General features: G+C 41.4%; 1 protein-coding gene across 1 annotated transcript; it reads right to left on the reverse strand.

Annotated features, from left to right (window-relative positions):
• Positions 1-1,764: 1,764 nt before the first annotated feature.
• LOC143621422 (uncharacterized) lies at positions 1,765-2,448 on the reverse strand. Its single transcript, XM_077092850.1, has one exon. The coding sequence runs from the start codon at positions 2,446-2,448 to the stop codon at positions 1,765-1,767; it is 684 nt and encodes a 227-aa protein (XP_076948965.1).
• Between the last annotated feature and the right edge of the window lie 9,229 nt (positions 2,449-11,677).

Genomic DNA, 11,677 nt, shown 5'->3' on the forward strand with positions numbered 1-11,677 from the left:
GTAGCATGTCTTCATAAAGGGTTAGGCTTAAACTTGGGAACCTTTGATGTAACACACTTGTCCTTGAGTAGCTTGGTTACTTGTGGTTGGTTTGTTGATTGGGATTTGGTTGAATGGGTTGGGTTTGAATTGATTGGATATGTTGAGCTTGGATTGGTTGAAGTTGATTTACTTGGGCTTGGTAAGCTTGATATTGAGTGGTTTGGGTTGGGTAGGATTGAATTTGGTTCATGTGTGCTAGTCTTGGGCATGCATTGCGATAATAGCTAGGGTCTCCACAATTGTAACAAACTCTAAAAGTTGGGGGTGCTTGAGTAAACGGTTGAGCATAAGGTAAAGTTAGGGGTTGGGTAAGAGCTGAGGTAAATGATTGCATCATTCTTCTTGAGTACGCTAGAGGCGAAAGTTGTTTTCTTGTACTCGTGACATTCACAGTGGAGGAACACGCTCTCCATTTCTTTGAACCATTGGAGGAGAATAGTAGTACCGTCGATACCGAAGTATTCGGGCGGGTTGACACTCTTGAACTGTTTGATGGAGCAAGCAATTGGGTTCGGAGTTGTGGATTATGTAGGGGCATTCACAGTTTAGAGTTGAGAGATGATTGTTGGGAGGGCTTCCACTATTCCCTTAGCGATGCGGGATGATTTGGCATTATCTATTACGTGTTAACAAGTCCTAAATTGAAGTGGGGGGGGGGGGGTCCTTGTTGGCTGATCATAAGAGGGAGGAGGAAGGAGGGAAAGAAATTGAATAATAACTGCAATTTGGTCCCTGTTCTATGGTGGTGGGTGCAAAAGTTAATCAAAGTTGGCTAAGGGTTGTTTTTGTACAATCTTATAACTATAATCAAATATATAAATAAAAAAAATTAAACGAGTCGGGTTTTCGGGTTCGAAAATTGACGAATGTTACAACCCTATCTCCACATGTATCATGGCTTCCGTCCCATAGGTTAAACTGAAAGGTGTTTCTCCATTACAAACCTTGGGCATGGTTTGATGGGCCCACAGAAATGTGGTAGTTCTTCCACCCATGTGCTCCGTTGCCTGCCCAACCGGCCGGTTATGCCTTCGACAATGCTCCGATTGGATCTTTCTACTTGCCCATTGGCGTGAGGATGGGCGACAGACGTCAAGGTTTGTTTGATATGTACTTGCTCGCACTACCCTCGAAAACACCCCCGGCAAACTGTTTCCCATTGTCGCTTACAATGGTGTGAGGAAGCCCAAAGCGGCATACGATGTTCTCCCATACGAACCTCTTGACTTGTTGCCCTGTGATGGTGACGAGGGGCTTGGCCTCCACCCACTTGGTGAAATAGTCTATTGCCACCACCAAAAACTTTGCCTTCCCCGACCCTCAGGAAACGGACCCACTATGTCGATGCCCCATTTATGGAACGACCAGAATGAGCTGACCAGGATGAGGTTGAGTTTTGGTTTCCAGGTCACTAGAGCATAGATCTGACAGTTGTCGCACTTCCGTATCTCCCTGAGAGCGCTCATAAACATGGCTGGCCAATAGTATCCGGCTCTCATGGCCCGGGCAGCAACCATTTTTGCCCCCATGTGCATCCCACATATTCCCGGCTTCCTCGTAGTCTATGCATTTGAGTGAGGGCCCCAGATATGACCTACGATACAAAATTCTATCGATGATCTCATACTGGAGGGCCCGAATTCTCAATCTTCTTGCCTCCTGCTTATCCTCGAGGACAATTCCATCTTGCAAGTATCGACAGATGGGAGTCATCCAGTTGGGCTAAGGCCTTTCCACGCCAGCGATGATATCCTCGGATATTGATGGCTTCTTGATAGTTTCAACCTTGACATCCTTTGCCAGATGATCAAAGGCAACAGACGCCAACTTGCTCAGCACGTCAGCCTTTTTATTGAGCCCTCGTGAGATGTGGATGATCTTTGATCTTTTGAAACTTTGTAACAACTCCTGTGTCTTCTTTAGGTACTCTACCATCTTAGGGTCTTTGCCCTCATAATCTCCCTTTACTTGATTTGCCACCTGCAGCGAGTCAACATGGGCTTTGATGTATCGCACCTTGATTTTTATTGCCATTCTCAGCCCTGCCAGGAGTGCCTCGTATTCGGCATCGTTGTTGGTGTTGTGGAAATCCAAACGCATAGCGTAAGTCAACTCTATGCCTTCAGGACTGATGAGGATGAGTCCTGCTCCACTCCCGCCACCATTCGAGGCCCCATCGGTGTAAAGGTTCCATAAAGGTTCCTCTTGGTCCTCTGGGATCTCGGGCTTGGCCTCTCCTAGGTGATCTTGACGAGACCCCTGTTCTTCCCCCTCTGGGGACGTCGTTTCTGTGATGAAATCAGCCATTACTTGACCCTTGAATGCGGCTCTGTGCTTATATTCGATTGTGTGATCCCCTAGTTCTATCGCCCACTTGGCCAATCTGCCTGATACCTCAGGTTTCATTAGGATTTGTTGAAGGGGTTTGTCAGTCAGGACCCGAATTACATGGGCTTGATAATATCTCCTCAGCTTCCTTGCTGTGTAGATCAGGGATAATACTAGCTTCTCAATAGAAGAATACCTTTCTTCGTGACCCTTTAATGTACGGCTGATGAAGTAAATAGGGATTTGGGCCTCTCCCTCTCAACCATAAGTTCCAAACTAATTGTTTTCTCAGTATGCGAGATGTAAAGGATCAATACCTCCCCTGGTTGGGGGGGGGGGGGGTGATCGTGGGGAGCTCGCATAGGTGGGCCTTCAGTTCTTGAAAGGCTTTATCTGCTTCCGTGTCCCAGAAAAACTTGTTCTTTTTCATGCTTCTCCTCAGGACTTCCATGAACGGGAGGGTTCTCTGTGCAATCTTGGAAAGGAATCGATTGAGAGCGACCAGCCTCCCATTAAGTCTTTGTACCTCCTTAATATTTCATGGTCGATCCATCTGAAGCAAAGCCTCTACCATCTCTGGATTGGCCTTGACCCCCTCCTTGGTGACTAAAACCCCCAAAAACTTTCCTTCCTCTACTCCAAATGAGCATTTACCGGGGTTGAGTTTCATGTTAGCCCCCTGAGCGTGCTGAAGGTTTCTTTGATGTCGTCGAGCATCTTGTCTTCGTTCGTGCTCTTGATGACAAGGTCATCGACATATATCTCTACATTCCTTTCTCTCTGTTGATCAAACATTCGATCCATGAAACGTTGATATGTCGCCCCTGCATTCTTCAAACCAAAGGGCATCTTAGTATAGCAAAAGGTCCCCTCATTGGTATTGAACGTTGTTTTTTCTTCATCTTTAGGGTCCATTTGGATATGATGGTACCCCTTTATGCATCTAGGAAGCATCTGAGAGGAAACTTGGCTAAGGACTCTATCTTCTTTTCTATTTCGGGGAGAGGGTTTGAATCCTTCGGGCAGCCTTTATTCAAATCCTTAAAATCGACGCACATACGCCAACTGTTGTCCGATTTCGCGATCATGACGGGGTTTGATATCCACCTGGGATATTTAACCTCCCGCACAATCCCAGCTTGCAACAGCTTAAACGTTTCCTCCAGCACTGCTTGGCTTTTCCGAGGGCCCAAGCTTCTCTTTTTATGTTTGACCAGCTCCATCCAATGGAACTCTTCTAGGCTGTGCTATACCAAGCTTCGAGGGACGCCGGTCATGTCTTCGTGTTTCCACGCGAAGACATCAGCATTATGGATGTGCACCTCCTTCAACCCAGCCTTACCTCGGTTAGATAACTAGGACCCAATCCTCACCGTCTGGTCGGGGGGTTCCCCATTGAGAACCCACTCTTCAACCCCTTCCTTGGTTTGGTCCCCCTCCCAATGCTAGCCACTATCTCTGTGGAGGAACGGATAGTAGCTATTCCTTTTGGAGTGGGAAACCTCATATACCCGTGAATCATGGAAGGCACGGCTCGCAGTGTCTTCATTCCTGGTCTGGCTAGTATGATGTTGTACTTTGAAGGTGCTCGTACCACGGAGAAACGGAGATACACTGTTCTGGTCTTCTCCCAATCTCTAAGAGTGAACGGGAGGGCTAGGGACCCAGAGGTTCTACTACCTCTCCCGAAAATCCTATCAGCGGGCACACGTCTTCCTCCAATCTACTTCGGATTTCTCTCTTGAGCCTTATGAAACAATGCTCATACATGACTTCTACCCCACTTCCTCCATCAACATGGACGCAAGCCACTCGGTGTCCGGCTACGCTTGACGAGATATTCAGGGGCATTTCCTTGGAATCTTCCTCCTCCGGGCTGGGGAAAGATATTCCAGCTTTCATCCACTCCGTGTTCGGAATTAAAGACCCTACTCTTCCCACCTTGGAGATCCTTCCCGGGTCTTCCCCTTCTTCGTCCCTTCTTTGTATCATGTCCGTAAAATGTTTATCTTCGTCTTTCTCTTTGACTTTTGAGGGTGATCCCCTTGCAGGAAGGGGCAGCTGCCTAGTTTTCAAGGTTGCCTCCCACAATTTTTTCAGCTGGACGCAGCATTCTGTGGTATGGCCATGACTCTTATGGTAGTTACAATACCCCTATGGGTAGGGTTTGTATGCTTTCTTAAAAGGGCTGGTTGTCTTTGGGACGTACTTAGTATTATCAGCCACTAGCACATCTTCCCCTCATGGCTGTTGTTTCTCACCATAAGGGGGTTTGTATCGACTTCGGGGCGTATGCCGAAAGGGAATCGAGGCGTGATGCCACGGGTGAGTAAGCAGAGTGACTTCTGGAGGAACGGTATGGCATGAAACGGACTTTTTCAAACGGTGTACGACCCTTTCCGGAACTGGGAATCACAACACCACCCCCCCCCCCCGGGCTTGGGCGTCAACTTATTTTTTTCCCATTCCCGGAGTTTGGACCTTGTGTCCTTACCTCTGACAAACGCTCTTAACCGGTCCATGAGTTGGTCGAAAGTGGCCGGGAAATCTTCCCCCAGCTTTTCCGTTAACTGGGAAAATCTCACGCCATTGATGAAACCACTAATTTTCATGACTTTTGGTACCCCCTTAATATTCATGCTTTCGGCCACATATCTATCCATGAACTGTTCCACCTTTTCTTCATCTCTTCTTCTGATGTGTAGAATCTCATTAGGATTCTTCATAGCCTTTCTTTGCTGGCTAAAGTTCCGCAGAAATTTCCCCCTCAGCTCTTCATAGATATCTATGCTTCCTGGTTCAAGACTGTCAAACCAGACCCGTGCTCCCCCCGTTAGGGTTTGGGGTAATATCAGGCACCAGGCCGGCATGGACCACCCACTGACCATTCCTTCTCCTCGGAAGGCGTGCAGATGGTCTTCCGGGTCCTGAGTTCCGTAAAACTTGTCCACAGTGGATGGATAATGGAGCTAAGGAAGTAGTGTAACATCACGAAAATTTCGGACCAAAAATACCAAATTTCAAAGTCCAAGGACCAAAAGAGAAAATTCTGTTCTCCTGTCCGATCGCGATATGCGACGGATCAGAAGGAGGCCCATCGCGTACCGCGATGGGTATGTTTCAAAACCCAAGAAACGGGCTGTCGGCGATACGCGACGAACCAAAACCCAACGTCATCGCGTACCGCGATGACGAAGTCTGACAGGGTGACACGTGTTAGGACACGTGTCACCACGTGGCATAAAGGCATGACGAGGTGACACGTGTCCGCCACGTGTCACAAGGTGGCATTATGTCTTGCCACGTGGCACCGCGTCCACCACGTGGCGCCACGTGGCGAACCTGCTGATGAATCGTCAACCCTACATCGCGATACGCGACGGGGTTTTCAGCAACCATCGCGTACCGCGATGGGTTAGTTTTTCAGCCTATAAATAGGAGTGTTTTGCACATTCATTTCACACCCACATCCCACTCTCTCTCTAGAAACTTTCTCTCTCTACCTCTGTTTCCTTGCCACCGACCCGACAAATTATAATTTCGTAATCCGTACCATATACCGACGACACCTCGAAGTTCGTACCGAAAATCCCGAGGACCGACGAACCTCGTTTTGCGTGCCGACCTCGTAAACCGTGCTGACCCAAGACGACCCGACGTCTCGCCTCGAAGTACGTGCACGACCCGGCGACACCCGAACGTTGCCCAGAATTGCGTGCCGAGGAGTTTTTGATCAAGGTTCTCAAAGTACGTGCAAGCGTCAAAGTGCTACCTAAGAATCTAGAAAATAATAAGCCAAGCAAGGTAAGAGTTCTGTCCGAATAAAATATTAATAAAATAATAAAGGCTTAGACCCTAGTCTAGGTTATAGCCTAGACCTTGATCAAAGTATAACAATTAAATAAAATTTCTTTATAAATAAAAAATACAAAATAGTATCAACAAAGATTATATTAAAAATATAGTTTCTTTATGATTAAGAAACTTAAGCTTTTGCATATGAAGGATATAATTGAAATGTTTAATGAAAAGTAAAAGTTCATGAACAAAGGTTATAGTTAAGATGGTGTTTCTTTATTTTTAAGAAACATAAGACTTAACATACAAGGGTTTTAGATAAATGACGTTTCTTCTTGAAGAAGAAACGTATCATAGACATTTCTTCTTGAAGAAGAAACATGGCACATGATTAGCAAATAAAGAGGAAGGATTTATGTCTAAAGTATTTTATACAAACAAATAATCAATCAAGGTTTAAGCTATCAAAACCAGACTAAAGGTCTGTAGCCGGATTAAGAGACGATCCGGGTATTTATATAAACCTATTTTATTATAGGTCAATCATTAATTCATTCACAAAGGTTTTCAAACGAGATCACCGCATCATTCACAACAGACAGTCACAGGTGAATACGTTAAACCTTTTTTAATCAGTCAAGATAAACGGGTTGTTTATCTTAAACAAAGACAGTCAAATAAAGATTTATGGGATTACGTGATCCCTATTAAAATACAAGATAGAAAATAAAAACAACTCAGACCGAGTACACATGTGTCTGGATCCAAACATAATCAATCTAGTCTGTCAGTCAAGGCTACGTGGCCGCAGACTAGAAATCATAATAAAAGTTCTCCAATGGGGCATCAGTTCCCAATGGGCGTCAGTTCCCAGAGGGTGTCAGTTCCCGGAGAACCGTAATTGTGTGTGTATGGCAAGTGGTACAAATCCCAGAAATAAGAGACGTTTCTGCTGAGATTGTTTCATGAAAACTATCTTGTCAGTCAAAGAAAGATTTATAAAATGTTTTTAGAGTCAACGATTCACCAGCATATCGCTGACGTATTCCCCCCCCCCCCCCCCCAAATATTACAGGAAATAAAGTTAGCACAGGTAGCATGGAATTATAGCCAACTAATGGAGATAGATGCTCGCAAGGTAGAGGTGGCTCAATATTTTAAATTATTAAAATATTGCAAACAATATTCAAACAAGTTTTATAAATAAAACAAAGGTTTGAAAATCAAACTCTTGAATATTTATTATTCGAGAAGCTTTATATTAAATCAAATATATTATTATATTTTAATGTTTCAAAACATAAATATATTATTATAAACTAAAGACTTCCGCTAAAACTCTGATATATTTTCAAAACAGCTACCAACTATTGGTCACACGCCTAGGCCCTAAGTGAGGGTGTGACAGGTAGGGTGGCCTCCGCTATCCGCCGAGTAAATTTGGATACGTCTGACGTGTCAGGCGGGCGGTATGGGGTTTCTAGTGTATTAGACGTGGATTTTTTCTTCTCTGTTCCCTTGACGGAGGAAAGGAGAGTGACCAGGGACTCCAAGAGAACATTAGAATCCTTACTCTGAATGCTCCTGGGCTCCTCCCCTTCATCCGGTCCTGGTGTTTCGAACGATAGACGTGTCTTGACTGCCATGAGTTTCTCCTTCTCTTGCTCTTCTAGGCACGCTTTGAGTATGTCCTTGTGATCTCGTACGAACTCGGGGGTTATCTCCCATTTTTCTCCAGAGATCTTTCCCTTTTCAGCTCTTGCCTTTTAGTCTTCCTCCTCCGTCTTATCTTCGACCACTACCAGTCCTTTGGTTTCTGGCAGGCTTCTTGGGGGAGGACCTGTTTTAGGCGGATCTGTTACTCCATCTTCTACCGTCGTTACTAGCGCACTTTCATCGTCCGATATGGATTTGAACGTCGACGATATACCGTCTGGATTTAGGCTAGTCATCTTGTCTAAAACTGTGGGTGGGACTGCTACTTACGCAGGTCCCACGGAATGTTGAGACCTCAAATGAATTATTCAAGGATTGGAAGTGTGTGTGTGAAGTCTTGTTTATTCATTTTGGCCAATGATAACCGTATGTCGGTGATTGGTAGTTTTCCGTTATATTGATTGAACATGAGTATTACAATAAGAATGTGTACATATATAGTGTCCCGGAGGAATCTTTCCCGGGACCGTTAACTCTAGGGTTTAGCCTATTGTCCAGCGGTTTTTTCCCTGCCTCTCTGACTTCAACAGGAGGCTCGATATTATCCGCTGGACATATCCTTTTCTCCAGGAGTACGTATGCTCCAGTTCTGTCGGGCGCCAGACCAATAGCGACTGATCTCTCGTTGACTTCAGTCCTTGTCTTAGTGTGCACTGGGTATCCTTGAACTGAGCCTTGCTTTTTGGGCTTGCCTATCTTACCATTATTTCTTGAGCTTTATGAGGTCGAATATTAGGTAGTCTCTTCATCATGTGTGAACTACATTCTTTATTTACATAGTCTTGGCTATCGTATTCTACTTTCTCCCTGTTATATTCCATGTCTTCATTGTGATTTATATTTGTTATGATTTAATCATTTAAGGCATTTTTATTGTTTATAGAGTTTTCATATCTTACTGTTTAAATTGAAACACTAATCAACTCAAAACGAACAACATAACAAATTTTATCTTATAAAATAGTGGATACTAATTCTATCTTTGTATTAGTTAATAAATTTATGTATTCCGATATACGTTTGAATTGAGATATTTAATAATCAAATCACAAAGATACATTTCAATTGAAATTAAAATATTAAATAAAATAACATCACCTCAGTAATTATTTCTTGATTTTATAATTATACATTTTCGGATTAACTACATTTCTAAAGAGAACCAAAACATTTTACCACAACTGTTAAGGGTCAAATACCATTGTCTGTTGGTAAGTTGAAAATGTTTGCAAGTTGTAAATTTGTTATCTAACCAGTTTTAACAAAATAACGCGACCTTGGTTAAACATCATGACTTGAATGCACTGTTTGTTTTACTAAGCTACAGAGGTCCAACCTAAAAATTAACTTTACTAGGCGTTCACACCATCTTTTAAAGTAATAATGCAATTGTCATTTTCAGTCATTGAAGATATATAGATAAAGAAAACGGATAATACTCGAGTTCAGCATAGGATACTCTAGAGGTATGGAAAATTATTGTTTTCGTGAATCATGATTTTCTTATAGATATAATTAACTAGTATACTCCCTCCGTCCCAATTTAAATGTCCTATTTTGACTTTTCAAGTTTTTCTTTTGCAACTTTGACCGTAAATATTTTTGTTTGTGTCATATAATTCTTGATGAAAATTATATGAATGGATTGAGTTTGATATAATTTTCATCAAGAATTATATGACACGAAAAAAAATATTTACGGTCAAAGTTATAAAAAAAAGACTTGAAAAGTCAAATTAGGACATTTAAATTGGGACGGTTGGAGTATAATATTACATGGTGATGGAGTTTATTTGTAGCACGATGACATGCACGTAAAAAGAAAACCAATAACGGCGGAAAAGAAATAAGCTAGCGGCCCAATAATATATACTATTTATCTTTAATGCCTTTTCTTTTGTTTATATGATTCATGTTTAGTTCATGTATATTATATTATTTTAATGACGCCGTCTATGAATGGCTGGCGGCATTACTTAATTAATTACTTAATACTTAGTACATACATCATTCTATATGGTTTGATTAAAGACCCATAATATAATGCTTCTATGCTTAAAAAGAAGAAGGTAGACATGATCACATGAATCACTAATTAATATATATAAGAAAAATAAATATGTACATATTTTGGAACATTGTGCGAATATCATTCTAGTAAGTTTAAGGCGACGTGTTATGCCAAGTGTGATAGGGTGTCCTGTGGCACGTACAAAGGATTAATGCTTAAGAGGAAGAAGAATAAATTATTTTTTATTTTTTTTTATGAAAATATGTCATTTTCACTCAAAAATCATCTAATCTTCCATATTTTATATAATCTTCAATATTCATATACAACTTTTTTCAATCTTCATACAAATATAAAATCCTTTAACCGTGATATAATGTTTATTGCCTCCAATTTGATGTCGACGTTTACATTACGTCTGAGGAATATTATTCCCAATATATGTAGCTTGGATGCTCCTACCCAAATCGATATTAACGAACAGGTGACAACTTTGAAAAGAAAAAAAAAACTGATTCGTCCACCCGGGAGGTATAATAAAGGGAAACAAACATCATCCTCATCCTCAACTGATGTCAAATAAAGTGATGACAAATAACACGAAAGATGTCAGATTTTGTCGAGTTAACGAAAAAACTCATAGACTTGAGGAGAAACGAGGCAATGGATATGAATGTTCTTAGTACTAACATTGATCATATGTCTACGGAGGATCGTGTGTTATTTGAGGAAAGTAAAGAACTTATCTATAGAAAATATTGCCCGTAATATTTTTAAGTGTTTGTCCGTGAGTTTATTTTTTATTTGAAGTACTTGTGTTTGTTAGAATTGTTTGTTAATGAATTTAGTTTCTTTAGCATTGTGAAAGTCCCAGCAGGCATGAGGGCAAGGTAAGTATTTTTTTTCTTTATTTTTTTATGAGGGCAAGGTAAGTATTCTTTTTCTTTTTTTTTTAGTTATTAATTGATGACATAACCAATCATTTCAATCCATCTCATCCAACAACACATATCATATTTCACCCGGTATAACCTATGTTTTGTATGTTAAATGTGGAAGCCCCAGTGTCTACATTCCACCTCCATGTCAAACTCACATATCACATTTCACGCCTCACATAACACATGGCCTAACACACGCAAGTACGTGGAAAATGTGAAAGCCCCAATTACCTTGATGCATAGGCGACCAGTTCACATCTCCTATAACAGTATAACATATAGCCTAATACGCAACTTGTATATATGTGTGTGAATTTATTAGTGGCAAATATCGTTAGATAAAGAAGTAAATAAATGGGTGCATCCATATATGCCCAATTTAACCCCTTTATAAAGAACACATATATGATATTGTTAGGTATGTATGGAATTTTAAATGTTTGTCCGGTATATATGAAATTGTAATAAAATAAGAAATTTATTATCTTTAATTTCGGCATAGTGTTTTATTAATATACGATGTTCATTAAAAAGTTAACAAACTAATGACAACAGTGTATTTAAACCGTTACAATTAATAGTGTGTTCATTGTACATTGTGCGTCTAGGTTGTCTAGCTCATGAAGGAATATTGAGATTATAATGGTACGTCTAGACCGTTACAACTATGCATCTGAAATCATATTTCGTTAGCGAATGCATATACACTTGTCGTAAATTACACATGTCTCATCCACAATACCTCATATATTTCTGACCATCAAAACCTAAGATCAAGGACTTGTTTGTAAATATTATTCAAACTCCCTCCTTCCCTCTTCTTTTCCCGTCACCACCGACA

This window comes from Bidens hawaiensis, unplaced genomic scaffold (genome assembly GCF_021521415.1).
Source record: "Bidens hawaiensis isolate Kalapana, Puna unplaced genomic scaffold, B.hawaiensis_p1.1 tig00002866_1, whole genome shotgun sequence".
In the NCBI taxonomy this organism is placed as follows: Eukaryota; Viridiplantae; Streptophyta; class Magnoliopsida; order Asterales; family Asteraceae; genus Bidens; species Bidens hawaiensis.